Here is a 20,159-nt window from a genome sequence, read left to right as displayed (position 1 = left end):
GTCAGTGAGTGTGTATACGTCTGTGTGCCTGTCTGACTGTATGCGGCTGTGTCAGGCCGGGGGAGTCCATCTGGATGAAAAACAAAACCCTTGTTACTTCCCTCATAAATGTAAATACGTGGCTTTAGTTTTTTCATTCAGCAAGGTTTGTCTTTAGACACCTTTTTAAATCTTTTTCACAGCAGAAAAATGCCAGAAACAAGTCGGAATATTGTTTAAAATGTATTTGATGCAGTATATTCCAATCATTTCATAATGCAGAGCATAATATCCAAAGAAAACTCTTTTTTATTAGCACCTCATAATTGATGTTAAAGCTCTTTTGAAGAGGATTAAGTTTTTGTGCTGCTCTCATTAATAAGTAGTAGCTGGCTGATAATGCCTCTATCTGTGTGTGATCTGATTCTCACAATCCATCTCTATCTCCCTCCTCGACACGTCGAATCCCACTTTTTGGTTCTGGTGTCTAGCCACTTAAGAGGATCTGGGCCTGCAGAAAGTAAAAACCCTCGCAGTGTAAAGAGCCTTAATCGAGCATAAGTTTGAACGGTTTTGGAGGATCAAGGGAGATTTGGGTGAATCAATCCAGATGATAGCTTTCCATTGTTAATCACTGACCATGACTTAATGTATAATCAGTGGTGTTAATAAAGACTTGTTTCAGATGCTTTTTAAGGGATAATGTTAACCCTCTTTGTCCACTGATCAGACTTTGTGTGTGTAGGGCTTTGTGATATCTTCTGGCTTTCCTGTTCATGTGACCAGGATTTCTGGATTTATGCTAAAAAGACTGACAGTAGTGGGTCGATACAAATTAAATTGTTAAGAGCACTAAAGAGATTTAGAGGAAATTGGTGTAAAAATATCAACCAAAATGCTAAGAAATTCTATTTATCTGCTATAATCATTGGTGGATTTAGCAACTTTTGGGGCCAAGGCAAACACAGATATGGGGCCCTCCACATCCATTGCTTTCCCCACTTTTAAATTCTTATTTATCAAAGAAAGTCCTGCTTGTAGCTTGATGTAAAACTAATCAAACAATTGACCGTTAAGCAAATTTTTAAGATAAATGTCCAGGTAGATTTTAAGAATTCCACTGAAGACTCTAAATGGACATCTGGTGACTTAATAACGAATGACAATTTCCTCAAACAGGGTGTCTGCAGGGTCAGAAGTATTAAAAGTTGATAAATCAATGAAGCAAAAATGAAGACTTTTAAAAAAGTCTTAAATCGAGACTTTCTAGAGTTATCTGAAGAGGTTGTAGGCTTTTAAAAGCTTTAAAATCAGAGTTAAAGAGTATTACAAGTATTCTGAAATGGGCAATTATACCTTGTATTTTTGCTATTACTGTATGCTGTTCATCTTTTTAGCTTGAACTGCATTAGCTTTAACTTTTAGACAAATTCTTCTAATCGTGGCACAACTACTTGTAGGAAGCTTCGGTAAAAAATAAAACCTTACATTGTCAGCTACCTTATGCATCAGGGTTTTTTTTCTCATAGTCTAGTATAAAAAATCTCAAAGAAATCCTTATTTGCATTCTATGATAAGAAAAACTATCAGCATTGTCTTTTCTTTGCTGTCACATATTTGTCTTTCTCTTAGCACACTGTGTTGTTGATGTAATGGGTTAGATGCAGAGGGTTTTCAAAAAGGTCAGTAAAAGTATTTGATTTAATGTCAGATTTTCTGTATATAGCCTGTCAAAGAAAAATATATCTTTGTTAAATTTTACATTTTAACTTTATTTATTGGTAATTTTATAATATCCAACCTTCTCAGAATGTGGCTAAATATAAAGTATATATTTGATAGTATATTTAAAATAACACAGTTACAGCAAATGACCTGCTTTTGATGTTTTTAAAGAAAAAGTAAAACAAATGATGTCATAATTCACACAAATATTTAAAATGCAGCTTGCTTTTATGCCACTATAGCATGACCAAGTTTACTCACTGTAATATGTCTACCCCTTAAAATACCAACTGGCCTGAACACAGGCTAGTGCAGGAGAGAAAGGTTTAGTTAGTTATGTGTTCACAGGGCCCCTAGTAGTCCAGGGCCCCAGGCATTTGCCTACCTTTGCTTAATGGTTAAGTCCTCATCTGGCTATAATTTTATTACGGCTATAAATGATCCACTTCTAACACCCACAAACGTTTAAAACTCAGCAGCCAAAAATGCCATCATGAAAACATGATATCTTTCTTATTGAAACTCTTTCACCTTCTAATTTAGGTAAGGAAAATAGATTATTAACCAGCACTGATTAAAGTGGTTTACTTTTAATATTTTCACAGTAGGGTGTATTTAAAATGCATTTAATAAATAAAAAAGTTTACAGTAGAAATTAAACAATTTATTTTAGTGCCATATATTTCCAAGACTCCCCCTGATATGTGCATTGATTGTGAAGTTGTTTTTTTAAGTCAGATTTCTTTTCTATATAGAGGTATGCCTGATTTTAATGGCATCTATTAGATATTTAAACCACCTTTTTTCAACTCTTCAATTTATTTGTATTTTCAGTAATGCCTTTAAATAGCCTTTAAAAAGGGGTTGCTGCAGATCCTTAAAAAGTCATTAATAGTTTTAAATTTATCATTTGAAATTTAAGGCCTTAAAAAGTCTTTAAAAGTCTGAATTTAACTAATAAGAGGTCTTAAATTTAGAGGGCAATCTTTGTTTTCTAGCCAATCTTATATGATTTTTTAACATCCTCCACCGCAAATTGTTGTGTAACTACTTTTCAGACTTCAGGGCACTCAGGGCATTCTGGGGCAGGACCCCCCACCCCTCTTGAATTTATTCTGGACCACTGAGATCAAATACACTTTGTACTATTGTAAAACACAAGTCCAGTTCTCTAAGATCTGGGCTACTAGGTTGCCCATTTAATTCCATGCAGGCCATCTGAATTTTAACAGATTTCCCCCAGACAAAAGCCATATTATTCTTTTTAACAGTGAGTTCGTTAGACAGAAATCATCAAATTTGAGCGTTTATGGCTAAAAAATGTCTTTGCCCAATACCATTTGACATGCCATAAACAGTTCTTTAATCAGAAAATTCTGCCTTGGTCCGGTGTACTGAGAAATCTCGGACTGACTGTTTACTGCGCAAAAAGCGATATTAATTTTTCTCAGTTCAGGTCTTACAAAGCTCTTAAAAAGTCTTGAATTTGATTTTTAAAAGTGTATAGGAACCTTGCTTTACACAAACAACTTACTTCTGTGGGTTTTGCTTTAACTACTTTTTTTTTATAACTAAAAGGTTCAGGTTATTTTGACTGAGGTATATAAACAAGTTGTTTTACACAGAACGGCAGCAGCTCACAGCAATTTCTCTCCTTCATCTTCATGTTTTTGCTTTTCTCCCATCTGTGTCCTAAGGAATCCTCTTCACTTCCCTTGTTCTCATCCCTAAAAACAACTATTATGTGTTTTTAAATATTTTTTTTTCACGGATGACAACATGTTGCTGCTTGGCGTGCACTTGAAAATACACATAACTAATTAAAAGCCTGATGTTCATCGTCCAGCGTACAGCAAATCCTCCATAATCTCGCCCTATTTTGGTTCGTTGCTCCAATTGGAGACACAGACAAAGAAGACAACAATTGTGTTTCTCATCTCCAGGTTTCGTGTTCAACTAGCACCAAGAGGAGTCAAAAATGTTATCTTAAAAAAATACTTGAAATATTGGAACATTCTGATTGTACTGCAACATGTGTTCTTGCTAATCCTGTAGTAGGTTATGAAAAAACATGTTTTTTTTCAAGATTTTGTTTGTCAAAAAGTCACATAAAACTAAAACCTTTAAAGGATTTAGGGAAGATTAAAGAGGACATTTGATTCTTATCCAGGATGTGACTGAAGGGTCACAAACACGCCTGTAAGTCTTGAAAACACAAAAATAATAAATGCTTTCTTGTTGTTTTAGATGAAAACTTAAGTGCAATGAATGGAGTTGCCCACAAAAATGGCTGCAGCGATTCTCTCGGCTGGTCAGAAGTTACATCTGACAGTTCACCACAGTGTGAGCCAGACACTTCTGAGCGTCTGATGGATGAAGAGGATGAGGAACTCCTTAATAATAATGTAGAAGAAGACCAAAGTCAAGGCAGGATGAGCCACACATCATCCCCACGGAGTCCTTATGATGACATGAAAGAGGCTGAATGGGAGTCGCTCGCTCACTCTGCCAAGGTGAACGGCTTCAGCCCCTCCAGAGCCTCCGAAGAACGGAACGGCCTCATGAAAGAAGAGCCTCACTTGGAGCTCGGTGGTCTCATGGCACGAGCTAACATTTTCCAGGCCGAGGCTCTGAGATACAGGCCGCTTCACGCAGAGGAGGACAGCGAGGGGGAGGCAGAGGCAGAGAGGCCTCCTCGGCTGGATGGCTGGGCTCTGGGCCTCCACGAGAGAGGCCTGGAGATGAGCCGTGGCAGGGTGAACCTCAGCCTGTTGGAGCAGGCCATAGCGCTGCAGACGGAGCAACGACAGGTCCTACACCACGCCTACAGGGAAATGGACCGTTTCCTCCTGGAGCAGATGAGCAACGAAAGAAGGCACAGGATGATCGACATGGACGGCAGACTCAACTATCATGGCGGGAAAGGTAATGATAATGAAGTTCAGGAATCAAAAGTTATTACTATTATTTCAATAATGTGCCTTCTTTCAGCATAAATCAGATGAACCACTTGTGTTTAAGCGCCCCAAAAAAACATTAAAAGGAATGAAAGAAGCATACGCATGCGAAGGGGGGAGGAAATCAGAGGGAGGAAATCCTCTTAAGTACTCAAAAACATTTTGGCAACAAGTGAAGTAATAAATAAACAGACTAAAATAAAGAAGAACAAAATTTACTGATGGAATTGCTACTACTCAGAATATTGGATTTTGATAGGAATCAACTGGATATTTAACCATGACCATAAGTCTTAAATCCTCCTAAAGTACCTCTCATGTTTCCCTCTGATTCTTCAAATGACTGCAGCTAAATGTGTAATCCGAGATGTAATCTTTCGATGGATGGGCATTAAGAAGTGAATGCTCTGTGTTGAACTGCAGCCTTAACTAAAATGACAGATTAATAGATGCGTTTTCTGGAAAAAAAGTCTCTGGCTTTGCATGATATTTCAATCTGTTAACCTATGCACAATATGTAGACTGAAAAGCGCATTTTAAGTGTATCTACTTTTTCCTCATGTCTTTAAAACAGAAGGAGCTTTGGAGAAAAGTATTAAGGATGTATTATGTTGTTTTCCTGTGTCCACAGACTCTCCACGTACAGATAAAAAAGATATAAAGTGTCCAACTCCAGGCTGCGATGGCACTGGTCACGTTACCGGCCTTTACCCGCATCACAGGAGTTTGTCTGGTTGTCCCCATAAAGTCCGAGTTCCACCAGAGAGTAAGTCACATGCAGTTTTGTGAAAATATGGATGATTGATACTTATAAAACCTGTCAGTTTTGGGATTTACAATCACAGTAATTGAAATCCTCTTAGCGCAAAGACAAAAAAGACCTGCTCATACATTTAGTTCAATACAAAGATGTGCCAGAAACTTTTCAAATAAATTTAAAGGATTTTCTCTCCCTCCTTTTCTCATAATGCGTTGTAATGTTTGAATGTTGAATTCTTTTTTCTCCCTCCTCACACTGGCGATTGTTAAGTCATTTCAATATAACTCAACAAACATTCGACATTAAACAGTAATGTTACAAAAGGAACAGAAAAAGTAATTAACTTTTTCAAAAAAGCGCGTGCTCTTAGTCTGGAGGCAGTATTTGCAAATCAAAGGGCTAGCTAACGCGGCATTCAAAAATAAATAGACAACTCCAACAAACTAATTGGAGAATGTGCACAGAGAAGAAGTTTCTAAGGATACAGAGCAGACCTTTAACGACGCGTTTGTTTTGAAGAATATAATCAGCTGTCTTGTTACGCTCCTCTTTGCACTAAGCTATTTACATTTCAGCCACATTACAGAATTCTTCACAATGAGGAAGCCGTTTGCTTTTTTCTCCTGTTTCTGTCTCTGTAGGATCTTTGCTCTATAGGCTCTAATGCACCAACCACTAACATAAATCATCATTTAACACATGAAAAAGTGTTTGTTTTATTTCCAGAAGGCTCTGTATATGTGTTTAAGCTTGATTACATTTTACATTTTGAATTATGTTGGGCATCTTTAATGCTAATCTCCTCTGTCCATCCTCGTCTTCTCAGTCCTGGCCATGCATGAGAACGTCCTCAAGTGCCCCACCCCCGGGTGCACAGGGAGAGGCCATGTCAACAGCAACCGTAGCACCCACCGGAGGTAAATCCACAGGAGATAGCCATTAAAAATCTGCACCATGTTTATAGATGAGTTACAGTATTTGGCTAAGCTGCTTGATTTCCTCTCTAACCAGTCTCTCAGGCTGCCCCATCGCTGCTGCAGTGAAAGTCTCCAAACCTCAGGACGAGAGCCTGAAATGCAGACAAACACCTGACCGTTCACCCAGGTACACTGCCAGATAACACTGTGGATTTTCACTGCTTTCAGTGTGGTCACGTGAGCTGAAAATAATTATAACAAACATCCAGAAATATTATTCAGCTCTGTAGTGGACTGAAGTTGTAAAGGCAGAACTGGGGTTATGCAAAAAAAAAAAAAAAAACCTGATAAACACTATTATTGTTGAGGAGAGTGTGGGATATTTTTATTCCCTGATCCCAGCAGAACACACACGGTCTATTTCCAGCTTTCCAAGCAGACATAAGCAACGGTTGCTGGTCCTGTGAGTTCCTCTCTATTAGAGATGATAAAAGAGCAGAACTCTTTGTTCCCTGTGGATATATCATGGGCAGCATGCCCACTCCTACTATATTAATTAGTCTGGCAACCTGGCTGTGGATCTACAACACACATCAGATCCCAGACTCTATGTGTACAAAAGCACTGGCATCCCTGAATGCTTTCAAACAATGTCTATGCTTAAGTGCTTAATATGAGCCTGTTGGGCACTTGTTATTGCATTTTTATTGCAGGGCACCAGTATTTGACAATATAATTTTTTTTTTGTCTTTTTAATTTGTCCTCTTGTAGAGCCATGGGCCTGATAAAGAAGTTTGAGATGAACCAGTTGAACTACAGGCTCTCTCATCCAGTAGCAGCCTTGCAAACGAGCCTGACAAAAGACATGGACAAGTACAGCAGAATCCGCTTTGATTACGCCAGCTTTGATGCACAGGTCTTCGGCAAGCAGCCTCTAATGGGGACCAACCAGGACCAAGAAATGTCACATTTCCCTGACTGTAAGTCTCGTACACTTATTTGAATTTAAAACGAGTCATTTGTAAGTTAACATACTGCATCAACCTCATTCATTACCGTGGCCTTTGTTCAGCTACAAGGATGCATCTGTTTTAAAGGTTTTTGTACCATTAAGTTTGAGTAGAACACCTGGTGTCACCGTAACTAAATTATTCGCCTAATTATTTGTCTTTTAGCACCTCAGCAGTATCCTGGCTTCCTCGGAGCTCCAGGTGGCCGTTTGCCCACCTCTGGTCAGCACAGCCCCCCGAGTCAATTCAAAAAAGAAGACGGTCTCCAAGCGGCAGCAGCCACCGCCGCCATCCTTAACCTCTCCACTCGCTACCGGAAGAACATGGAGGCTGTCGCTGGCCGGCCCTTGGCAACCTCCACAAAGGTAATCAAATTAGACCACTTGGAAAGGTATTTAATGTGGTCACTTTAAAGGAACTCTGATTTGTGTATAAAAAGGGAAGACATCAAAAGACAGAATTTGGCAAAGGGAGCTGGGCGCTCTGGTGGCAGAAAAACAAGGAGGGTTCCACTCTATAAAGCTTTAATGTACACAAATGAAAATTTGTGTAATCACATCAAAAGAAGAAAGACAATCAGCCTTCTTTCCCAATTACAACTACTTGAATATTTTTTTTATTAAACATGTGGTAGTGTATTTTGTTCGACATCAGCTGGCATGTAAAAACCCTGAACTGTTGTCTGAAACTGCATCTTGCCCGCTGCAGATGGCAGAGGATATTTTGCTTAGTTATATGATCCAGCATAGGCTGTGTGTCTACACATGAACGTCTTTAAGAGCATTTTAACGGATTAAACCAATCAGCTAAAGGAGTTAACATCTGAAAAGTTTAATCCAAACTCGTCTGCTGTCATTATCTCTGATTGTGTTCGCCTGTCTCTTAACTCTCTTTATGATTAATATTGATCACATTCTGTGGGTTACATACGTGCATACTGTACTGTAGATGATTCAAGTTTCCACACCTACACAGCACAGATCCTTGTCTCCCAGCTTGTTGAGCCGAGAATGTGGCCTTGTACCAGGTACCAGCCCACTGAATGAATAAAACAGTGTTAGCAAGTTAATCATCTGTTCTCGTTTACAGCTTAGTTGTCTCAGAGAGACGTACAAAATAAAGAACAGCTTTCAGTTTGAAAAAAAAGGGGGGCCATATTTAGAGTGTTATATGTCGTCGGATGCTTTAACTTATCTGCATATGTATATGGCACGTTGGAATATCACACGCTGAGGACCAAATAGCTTGGCTTTTAAAGCGTGAATTCAAGCTAATTTTACTGATTTAGGTGCCTAGATGATATCATTAGTTAACAGGAGAAATAAAGAACTTAATCCTGACTTTAGTTTTTGCTGCAGCTGAAAACATTCAAATGAAAATAAATCGTAAAAAGTCATTTAGTTAGACACTGGAGTAGTTTTGACTATGTGCACACAAATCATCAAAAGGCCGGATAATTAAAGTGGACAGCCACATCCAACATCCATGTAAATTATCCCCTTTAATTAATTTGAAAAGCTGCCCTTTGTTACAAAAAATAATGATGTATAGGGTTTAATGAAACATATGCGTTGAATGATTGGTTTCGTTTATGGGAAAGGGATTTCAGCATTTAATGAGGTAAAACTTTTAATACCATAAAACAGCCATAAGTCATCATGCTATTGCGTTTGAGCGCAGAAACGACAAACACATCTGTCAGCGGGGAAACTTATGCCACATTAAGCTTTTTAATTTTTGCTATTATAATGATGACCTAAAACCAGCAGCCCCCCCACCCCCCCAACCCCCCCAGCTGCCATCTTGGTTGTGTGTCCTAGAAAACAGATGACACAGCTGTCACTGAAAAACTACACACCAGTGATTATTTTTTTGTGTTCAGCAGAATTAACGCAGGCTTAGTTTGGTACTTTGTCTGGTGTGAGATAACCACTCTATGTATTATTTAAATGCATTGTTTGTTTGCGCTGCATTTCACAACATTTTTTATGTTTACAGAGAAACGTTGGGTTCAAGTTTGCCATATCACTGCTGTCGTATAAATGAGACATTGTGTTGTTTTATTTACATACCTTTAGTGTAATTGGAATAAGGTTCTATTTTCATCCCCTACCTCATTTGTTTTCGCACATCAGCACACACCACAACAATACACAAGGCATTGTACAGTTTAACAACATGTTGTGACATGTATTTATGGATTAAATATTAAAAATTTAGCTTCTTCATCTTCAGGACATGCTCATAGAGGTGGATGAAAATGGCACTCTGGACTTGAGTATGAAGAAGTGCAAAGAAAACACAAAAACGCAGACAAAAACACCTTCGGATGACCCGCTGTCCCCTTCTGAGTCCTCTGCAGCCAAAGGGGGGAGCGCTCTCATTAGCCCCGCCTTCTACCAGCCGTTGTGTGAGAGAGACAGCTGGGAGAGCCCCGTTCCTGTCAACTTCAGCAAAGCACACATGTTACAGGATCCAGAGGTAAGAAGAAAAATGCCACTTTGGATGTATTTCTAAAAATGTGCACCAAGTGAATGGAAAATCTGAATGACAAAGGATGAAAACCTAGTATGCAAACACATGATTAAACAAAGAAAGATCTGTTTAAGAAAGGGTAAAGAAATGAAGTGGCTCACTAGTACCTACAAGCAGAAATAGATGGGTAAGGGTCGTAGTTCTTGGGACAAGTTATGGAAAATACTGAGGACATGCAACCTCAAACATCCCCTCCTTTTATTTCTTCAAAATTTAATGTTTTTCTTATTTTATTGTCAACTTTACCTGTTGATTTTAATTTATGTAAAAACTGTGGAGCAGGGGTTATCAACTACATTTAAACAAGGGCCAGACTTTGTAATTTTGACAGGCACCTTTGTGGCCAGACTTTCAAATTACCTAAAATAAAGTAAAAATGTTTGTCTAATTAACATTTAACTGTAGCAGTATTTGTTTTTTCTTTCAAAATGTCAATAATTTTTGAGCATTAACAGAGAGATCAGTCCCTATCGCCTGTGGAAAATCAAACATTTTAGCTACATATTTCTAGGGCTGCCATTTTGTCCATCACCAGGTTTGACGCCAATATTCTGCATCCTGATTGGTGGAACACAAATGGAGGAAACAGGCCTTTTGTTTTGATTCTCAAGCAAGAAAATTACACTCTGCAAGAGCATGAAGTGAAAAGTTAAAACAGAAAACTGTCGATTTATTCAAGTATGTGTTTATCATGCTTCCTATTTACTTAAAATAGCTGACAGGTGGATATGAAAAAAAAGGATCAAACATGAAATCATTCCTGATGAAACTGTTTCAGTCTTGATCATTTTGGCGATTATTTGATAGGTGTATGGATTTAAAGACAAAAGATATCTTAAAAACCACTACATCTTTTTCCTCCTCACATTTTCTTAATTTCATTTGGGGAGCTTTGGGGGGCCTGATGTGGCCCTGGGGCAACCAGTTGATCACTGTTGTAGAGTATGACAGGAAAATGACAATAAAAGAGGGGAAAAAGGCACTCCAAATAAAAGAAGGAGAAAGGAAATATTTAAAAGGCCTTCATCATGATTGCTAAATCCTTTAAAAAGACATCATCTTATGACCTAGAAAGTCTACTTTAGGGGTTGATGAACCAAGAAAATGAGAAATATTCAACGCATTAAATTTGCCTTTCCAGGGAAAATACAATGCCATGAAAAAAAAAGTGACAATTAGAAGTTTAAATCAATGGTACTCAAAGAGTCACGTTGTTAAAAAATACCTTTGCAAGAGCCACAGTCCAAACCTGGGAGATATATTTATTCACAGTATGTATAAACATGTATGAATAAGAATGCTCACAATGTCAAAGGATCGAATAATTGCTCAATAAAACATAATCAGAGCACGCAGAGAGCTTGGTTTCACCTTTCATTTTCATCATTTTTAGTCATTTAAGATTATTATTTGGGTTAAAAGATGGTTTAAGCCATTACTTTTTATCATTTTACAAAAAAAATTCTTATCCTCAGTTTGTTTTATTCAGCTTATTTTTTTTAAATGCCAGCTAATCTGCAATAACAGCTTATTTATTTGAAAGGATTAGTTTGATATAGTTAATATTAAAGATAAAGTCAGAAAATCATGAAATTCAGAAATGATATGCTATACTTAAGATGAGTGGAAGATACTAAAATGATTAAAAATAATGCATTTTATAACTTAATATTATTACTGAATACCAGCATTAAATAACTGAAAACCTGACATTCATCTTGAATTAATAAAATAAAAACTAACATTTTAGTGAGTATAATAGAGTTTAGAAAAATCAACACATGATGGGCAAAATACTCATATGCTAGACAAAAATGTTGAATAAAAATGTTTTTTCTTCCAACAGCTGCTAATATAGACTTCAACCTACACGAATATCCACATCCGGTTATTGTAGTAAAACAAACTTGCATGTTCTCTTTCCAAAGGTTGACAATTAAATCTGCCATTTAAAGCCTACTGTGTAAGTGTGGGAAATAAACTAATTGATGTGACATGCAATAGATCATGTCTGAGGTCAAAATTCCCCTTTTTTAAAGTTTTTGGGGAATCATTTTTCCAAGTAAGACTTAAAAGAGCCACAAGTTGTCACAGCAAAGCCACAAGTTTCAAAAATCTTACTCGTTGCCCATTTATTGCATTTTTAAAATATCTGTTCATCATATGCAGTGTATAACTCCTGAACAAGGGCCTGAGTCCATTCTCATGTGTGTTTTAAAGGTTTTCTTTTCAGTTAGTCTTCGTGTATATCGTGAGTTATCACATTACATTTGACCTGCTTTGCAAACATAGACAACATCTGGTGACTGCACAATCTTGTCTGTAGAAAAAAAGGAAATCCATACGTCATGGCCATACATGATAAATACTATGTGGATTAAGTGTGACTTTAAATGGATGTATGGTTTACTACAGTTTAAGTATCCTTAAGCATAATCTCTGCTTTGCACTCCAGCCCTCAGGGTTTGTGTTTTAAGAGTATTATTCAGGAGCTTTTCATTAATTATTCACTTTTAGGTCATTGCAGATCCTGGTCAGGCCCTGACAGACAGTAAAAGCCATGTTTTTACTTTGTTTCTTTCTCTGCAGGAGGATTACGATCACATCTCTTTGGAGGACCAGCACTATCAAGGAGACGGCAGCATGCTGAGTACCAAAGCCAAGCTGCTGTTACGAGACTCAAAGAAAGAGCTTTTGAGGTATGAAGAATGAAACATCTCGAGGCATCTTTATCCAGTCAGCTGTGCATAATGTGAGCCTCCCTCTAGCTGGCAGATGGTCAGCATTAACCATAGGAGTTTAGCGCAGAACCGTACCTTTGTTTCTGTGGGACAGTTTTATAAAAGTGAGTGGAAACACAGTGAAACTCACACGTCGTTATAACTGGTATTTCTGCAGGTTCATGTGGAGCAGAAATGTATCTTTTTGAAGTGAGTTTCCTCCCTGTATGTCCTATAAAAGCTTACAACTCTTAACTCTTGTAGTTAGAGTGCATGCTCTGCTGGATCTCCTCTTGAGAATCACACTACAAGATAAAGTAGGATCCTGTAGTTTTCTGCAGCACAGCAGCTCCCTCAGATCTCTTCAGTGACAGAAACACTGTTAAACCCAATGTTGAGCAAAATAATTTTTCTACTAAACTTCCTGCTGTACTAACTCTTATTTTCTCTTTAATACCCATGAAAAGGTTGTCAGTGTTTAAAAAGAAACAATCAGTCCAAGCTTGGCAAATTCAGTGGGAAGTAGAGTAATCTGTGCATTTATTGCTTTGTGTTCTCCTGCAGCTGTCCGACCCCGGGCTGTGACGGCAGCGGCCATGTGACGGGGAATTATGCATCACATCGGAGGTACCGTAATTAATTACTCTCTCATTAGCACCAGCTAACAGATCTAAAGACAAAGAAGGGGAAACAGTGCTGAGTGTGTAAATTATATTGGTCATTACAGTTGCAAACTTGTCACATACATAGCTTGTTGAGTTTAACATCAAATGTCTTTTTTTAACACGCTGACACATAAAGCTTTCTCATGACAAGGAAGTGGAATTGTGTTTTCGTATAAATTAGTATAAATATGCACTGAGACATTGTATTAAGATTATTCAATTCAGCTGTGATCAAAGAGTGCATTAAAATGACTGTTAGCTCTTTATCCTCTCTAGTGTGTCTGGATGTCCCCTGGCTGACAAAACACTCAAATCACTGATGGCAGCCAACGCTCAGGAACTAAAGTATGTGTTTTGAAAACTGTTATTGTTGCTAAAGGATTTATCACGTTGAACTAGGCAGCTTGTTTTTACCTCAGCTTGGGTCAATGCTTTTCCTTTTTCCTTTTATGCACCATTTCTATCAACTCCACATGAAGTTGTTTCACTCTCTTCCTGCATATTAGCATGAATCCAGCGCTCTGCTCTGCAGTCTTTTGCTGTAAAAAGCACCTGGTCTCTGTGTCTCAACCTGCAGGTGCCCAACACCTGGTTGTGATGGATCTGGACATGTGACTGGGAACTATGCTTCGCACAGAAGGTAGCAGAGAGAAATCATTGCAACTGAGCATGAAATACATTTATCAGATGCATGACATTCAAACAGATGGTGAAAGTCTCACTTTATGCTGCAAACATGCTGCACTTTTTGAATTCTTGTGTTTATTGATTTACTTGGCTGCCTTCTCGAACATCCATGTATTTATCTCTGCATTTAATTCTCATTTAAAGAAACTGTTAAAGGCACATTTTAAACTTTAAAACGACACAAAAGAACAGGTTGTTTTGTGCTAATGCAGACTGCACAGTATGTACCATTTAAATCTGCTAAAACAGGCCTTACTCAAATCTCCTCATACCTTAAAGCTGCCTGTAACAATTCATCTTCATTTCTTCCCCACATTAACCCCAACTCTCTCCAATCGTCTTTAGCTTGTCAGGATGTCCACGTGCCAGAAAAGGAGGTTTGAAGCTCACACCAAACAAGGATGACAAAGATGAGCAAGAGCTTAAGTAAGAGATTTTATTTTCCCCCTCATTCCATGCTGTCATGTTTTTGTTTGGAAAATAAAACAAGAAAAACATTGTGAAAATGCGTCATGTGTTTTCGCCTGTGGCTTTATACCTGGAGGCCATAGAGTTAAACAAAGAAAATAATTCTTCTCAGGCCGTAACATTAGTGAATTATTTTCTAAAGGATTAGCAGCATGTTTTTTGTAGGTTTTTTTGTATATTTTCCTGTTTTCTGAATGGAATATCTGGCTTATTACTCCTCTCTGAGTGCTTTCTTTGTAATTAAACTATATTAAGAAAATGTTTAACTGCCTGCTCTGATGGCATTGCACTCATTTGCAGCTTAATCACTGTCTGTGAAAGTGTTATTGGAAAAAAATATAATGTAATTGATTTGCAGTTAAATCCAAAGTCAGATATATGAGCCGTTGTTTACTTATACATCTGGACACAGATTTTTTCTTTTTAATTACTAATGCAAGGGCACAAGCTTAGGAATTAGACTGGAATAGATCTCATACACATTAAGAGAGAAAGGGAGAGAAAGGGGGAGGGAAACAAATGTCCCTAGATTATTGTAAATAGTGGGCCATATGGCATGGCTCCATTGTCCTGGTGGCTTGCATGGAGCTACCTACCTGTGCTGGTTGGAAGTAATGGGACTGCTGTTGTTTTGTCCTCTAAGTGCTGCGCTGCTGTCGAGTAACAAAATGCTGAAACAGGCTTTTTGCAGCAGCACTCTGCAGCGTGTGTGTGCTATTTGTATCATCTCAGGTGACCTTCCACCTTTATCAATAAGGGAAAGGGTTAGCCACCCCCCTAAATTACGTTCTTTCGCATGAGGGGATCCATGACAATTATCTGTAATTCATGTCACTCCATTACTGACCTGCAGAAAACAGGCCTGGAATCCTACTGACAAACTCTTAATGATATTCAGAGTTATGTTTTCAAGCACAAATATCAGCAACCCCCAAATATACGCAGTGAACAGAGCACTCATTCCACCCGAAGTTTGAGTGGATTAGTAACTTATAGTTAATGCGATTATTTCTAGTTTTGGCGACTTTATTTTTAATCAGCATTTGGCTGGATTAATCAACTTAATGGTTAACAAATCTTCCGGTCTAGTTATTGAAAGAGAGATTTGTTTTTTAATGATGTGCTTGTTTTTTTCTGAGCAGTTAAATGTCTGTGTTTTGTCTGCAGCTTAGAAATATTATTAAATGCAAGTAAGTCACTTTTTTTCCCCCTCTGTGTGAATCAGCAGCGTTTGCAGGTTTACAGCATGCACCGCTCTTTGTGTTTCTCTCTGGTAGGTGTCCAGTAATCGGATGTGACGGGCAGGGCCATATATCGGGAAAATACACATCCCATCGCAGCGCAGGCAGTTGTCCGCTCGCTGCCAAAAGACAGAAGGAGTCGTCCATCAATGGGCTGCCCTTTGCCTGGAAGACCAATAAACAGGAACTGCCCCATTGTCCCCTGCCTGGCTGCAATGGCCTCGGACATGCCAATAATGTGTTTGCCACTCACAGAAGGTGAGGTCGCCTGTCCTCCATTTTATCTTGAAACAATACACCCGGTCGACATGTTGCTTTCTTACAATGGCAGCTTCACTCTCATTATCACTCTGTATTGATGCTTAACTTTTGTGAACCTAAAAATTTGTCATTTATGACCTGCTGAACTAGCTTGTCCGGCTGCCCACTGAACGCACAGAGTATTAAGAAAAAACACACAGAGGAGGAGATGACTATCAAACTGAAAGCAAGCAGTGGTAAGCAACTCCAGAATACTGTGTGCTGTAAAATACAAGAGTAAAATAGAATTTGGCATCATTAAGTCTAATGTTTTAATGCAGGTGTTGAAAACAAAGAAGATATTCAACATTTGGATCATGAAATAAATGAACTAAATGAGTCAAACATGAAAATAGAAGCAGACATGATGCAGCTTCAAACCCAGGTAAATATCCACTCGGACAAGTTTCACTTTAAACAACATAAAAGTTTGATATCTCAATTTTACACGCCTGTCTTTGTGTTGTTCTTTCTGTTTTTATTTCATTGTAACCGAAAGCAGATCTCGTCTATGGAATGTAACCTGAAGACAATTGAAGAGGAGAACAAGATGATCGAACAGCACAACGACAGCCTCCTGAAGGAGCTCGCCCGCCTTAGCCAAGCTCTCATTAACAGTCTTACAGACATTCAGCTGCCTCAAATGGTACAGTAAGCCCTGACCACTGACTGCACTAGCACTCATTATATCTAACCTGTCCTGGAAGATATCTCATTCTCTATAAATTGTCTCTTCTGCTCTGCTCTTTTCACTAATAGTCACACATGTTTTCGTTGCAGGGACCCATCAGTGAGCATAATTTTGAAGCCTATGTGAACACATTAACTGATATGTACAACAACTCGGAGCATGAATACTCTCCAGAGTGCAAGGCCCTCTTGGATAATATCAAACAGGCTATTAAGGGCATCCATGTTTAAGCTGTAGAGCTACCAAGAGGTTTCTTTGACTTGGGATAATGGCACTAGATAGCTCTATTTTACTGAAGAGTGCTGGCTTGGCTGCATGTGTAAGACGAGGCTTTTTGGAAATGTGTTTGGCATTTCCCCGGTAAATACACTGCACTGAGAAAATGACCAGCCGGATTTGTAATGCTTTCTCTGTTTCTGCATTCACTCGATATGTTTATCCTGGTGAGATTTTTACCCCTCTTGCACTTAATTATTTTGTATGGTTTGCTTGATTTTAATCTGTATGTGTTCATTCTTATATTATCGCTATTTATTATTATATTTGTTCATCAGTGTATTTATTTCCTTGATTTTTATTTATTTCTAGAACTGTAAATGATTAATATTTGAAAAATCTGTTTCTGCACATTGTAAATTACATAGAAGCACATTCCAATTTCATGGCATACTTTCGCCATCTAGTGTTGAAAACGTATATTATTATTATTATTATGATTATTATTATGATTATTAGACCATAAGTTTGATCTCCCTTCAAAGTAGAAAAAAAACTACCAAAATATTTTTAAGCATTGCTTTTGCTTTGTTTATTGGAAACTGAATGTATGGTTAGACAAAGTGAACACTGGGATTAAACAAAAATGCAATGCACATGTACTGTACCTTTTTCTTCACAAACGAAAGCAGCTGAATGCACCACGGAGGTGAAATGCAACATCATTTAGTGACCTGAATGTCAGATTCTGCTTTGCATAGCGTGCCACATGAAGAGTGCAACACAAATCAAAACTCCACTCTGTTAAGATGTCTTTTTTGTTTGAAATATAGATATTAAACTGCCTTCTGTGCACACACTTTCGAGTGTGCATATAGTATGTGCCTAAATGTATATGAATCCATAAAAATATACGAGTACTATGTTTTGTGGTAGGACAGTATTATGTGGATGGTGTCTAATTTATTATACAGTACAATTATTTTCATAGGAGGAGCCGTTCCTGATGACTGTTTTAAATACCGTTGTCTCAGTAGCTGTAATCTCAGAGCCAGGTTTTGAAAAATCACCACTGAGATCCAAACGCCTGGTGTTTATTTGAACTTTTGCTAGCATCCAGAGTGGAAAAGAGGAAGAAGTTGACTTTAAAATCCAACATCTTTTATTTCTCTCTTAAACTGCTGACAAGCCTTAACAATTCAACCCGTCGTACGGTTTAAATATTCTTGTTACGCTTGGAGCAGATTTGAATAGTAGCTGTTTAAAAAAAAACAGCTCACTACCACCACAACTCACATTTCTGTTTCTGTCATTAAAGCAAAAGAAAAAAAAACAGACAAAAAAATCAAATGAAAACATAGACAAATGATAGTTGTTGGCTAATCAGTTGTTTGTTTGCATCAATTGCACTTTTGTATTTTCATTTCTTTGACTCTTTTTCACCACACTGCCCTTGACTTTAACAAAAAGAGGGAAACAGGAAGCGTCATGTCACCATACAAAAGACATCTGAATTCTACATTAAGTTTATTCTAAGAAAAAAGACTGACAATTTATTTGAGCAATACGCTTTTCATTCCTGCAAAAAACAAAAAAACAAAAAAACAAAAAAAACCAAGTCAAACACATGTAGCCTAGGGAATTTCAAAGATAAACAAAAAAAATGTAACAGCAAAAGAGCCAAATTACAAAAAGGGACCCTATTTTATCCAAATACTCAATATGTTTTAAAGAATTTTAAACTTTTAAAAATTTGAATGACACTCTTTAAACCTAACAATCCTTTATTTATTTATAATTTCTTCTGTTTAATTTCTCTACCACACATTGTTTGCTCAGGAAGTTTTGTGAATAATATTTATTTTTTCCCTGTTAGTATTTGATGTTTTGTAATGTGAAATGCTTTTTTTGTGGAACGATATTAGTATGATATGAAATTGTATTGTATTTTTCTTTTCTTTTACATGAAAATGTAATGCTTTTTTTCAGTTGAAGTAGTTTGTAAATTGAAACTTCCTATTACTTTTACTATTTCATAATAAACAGATATGCGCTGTGTTGTACAGTTTGTGTATGGTAGAAATAAACTTTTCAAATGCTTGTGTGCTTTTCTTAAAACTTTTGCTGTGGCTGAAATTTAAACCCAGTTGCCTCTGAATTATCAGACCAGGTTTGAAATTTTCTTTGGTACTAGCACCACCGTGTGGTGACTCTGAGGTATTACATCCATAGTGACAGGGAGTGGTCACTGGGGTCCAATAATGAGAGCTGATCAGGGTTTAGAAATGAAAATATAGGCATGACTGTGATATACTGTAGAGATTTAAGATGCTTAACTTGTAAATTAAATGACTCCTGCTTTGGCACTTCTTTTTCATATGTCTGTACGCTTGTTAAAGCTAGAACTATCAAGCAAAAAATGCGTAAAGTAAGTTATACAACAGGCTATAATCTTCTTTAGTCAATTAGATGAAAGTATTATTTTTCTTATCAATTCTACTTATTATGTATATTTTTTTAATTTTCATTTGATTAATCACATAGTCAAGAAAGCCAGAATGATGAAAACTGAGTTTAAAATTTCTTAAAACCAAATCTGTCAACTTTCCATTAATTATATACACCTTTTTACAAGTTAGATGGCCAAATATTTAACTAGAGGTAAAAGAGGCCAAAAAAGAAAAGATGAATCACAACTATATGCCATCATATTTCACTTTATTCTTATACTTTGAAGCCACCTTGAACTTATATCAAGAGCAACAGAATGCCTAAGGGAAGGAGAAATATTTTTTTACTTTATTAAATCAATAATCAGGCACCCTACTTAACCATTAAAGAATGCATTAAACAAAACAAGGAGCTAATATGTGATTCATGTGCCATAAATCAAACTAAACCTTTAATAATGAGTATTAGAGTAATCATAATCTTTTGATATAATGCATAATAGTACCACAAGGGGAATAGATTATGCTTTTCTTCATAGGATATTTCACAGTCTAAGTACATTTTCAATGAAACACTTGCAAACTTCTAGATAAGGAGCATTTTAAGCACAGGACTTTAAGAAAAATACTTGCATATGAGTTTTTAGTCCTTTCACTCAGGTAAAGGATCTGAACTATTACATTACTTTCAAACCCTGCCAGTTTAGCACCAATCTGGAGTCTGTTGTCCTTCAAGAAAAAAAGGAAATATTTGATGATCAATTAACAAACTGTTAAAATGAGGGACAGAAATATTTTGTACGCATCAACTCAATTAGTTGTCTGATCATTTTTAACA

At 37.3% G+C, this 20,159-nt stretch overlaps 1 protein-coding gene across 3 annotated transcripts in view; it reads left to right on the top strand.

Moving 5' to 3' along the window:
• st18 (ST18 C2H2C-type zinc finger transcription factor) overlaps window positions 1–18,775 on the top strand; it is a 56,537-nt gene extending 37,762 nt beyond the window's left edge. For 2 of the 3 annotated variants that reach the window (XM_041802484.1, XM_041802486.1), the window contains 17 exons: window positions 3,952–4,629; window positions 5,293–5,427; window positions 6,248–6,338; window positions 6,433–6,525; window positions 7,110–7,318; window positions 7,514–7,713; window positions 9,584–9,829; window positions 12,473–12,582; window positions 13,168–13,230; window positions 13,545–13,613; window positions 13,846–13,908; window positions 14,301–14,381; window positions 15,701–15,922; window positions 16,076–16,161; window positions 16,246–16,349; window positions 16,464–16,610; window positions 16,745–18,775. In XM_041802484.1, the coding sequence (XP_041658418.1) occupies window positions 3,952–4,629; window positions 5,293–5,427; window positions 6,248–6,338; window positions 6,433–6,525; window positions 7,110–7,318; window positions 7,514–7,713; window positions 9,584–9,829; window positions 12,473–12,582; window positions 13,168–13,230; window positions 13,545–13,613; window positions 13,846–13,908; window positions 14,301–14,381; window positions 15,701–15,922; window positions 16,076–16,161; window positions 16,246–16,349; window positions 16,464–16,610; window positions 16,745–16,885 (2,738 nt within the window). In that variant the 3' untranslated portion in view covers window positions 16,886–18,775. The remainder of the gene's footprint in view (window positions 1–3,951; window positions 4,630–5,292; window positions 5,428–6,247; window positions 6,339–6,432; window positions 6,526–7,109; window positions 7,319–7,513; window positions 7,714–9,583; window positions 9,830–12,472; window positions 12,583–13,167; window positions 13,231–13,544; window positions 13,614–13,845; window positions 13,909–14,300; window positions 14,382–15,700; window positions 15,923–16,075; window positions 16,162–16,245; window positions 16,350–16,463; window positions 16,611–16,744) is intronic. The other variant, XM_041802485.1, reaches the window with a different exon arrangement.
• The last annotated feature ends 1,384 nt before the right edge of the window (window positions 18,776–20,159 follow it).

The sequence above is a fragment of the Cheilinus undulatus genome, linkage group 13 (assembly GCF_018320785.1).
Source record: "Cheilinus undulatus linkage group 13, ASM1832078v1, whole genome shotgun sequence".
NCBI lineage: Eukaryota > Metazoa > Chordata > Actinopteri > Labriformes > Labridae > Cheilinus > Cheilinus undulatus.
The sequence above is the reverse complement of the archived record's forward strand: the minus strand, read 5'-3'. Positions and strand labels throughout refer to the sequence as shown.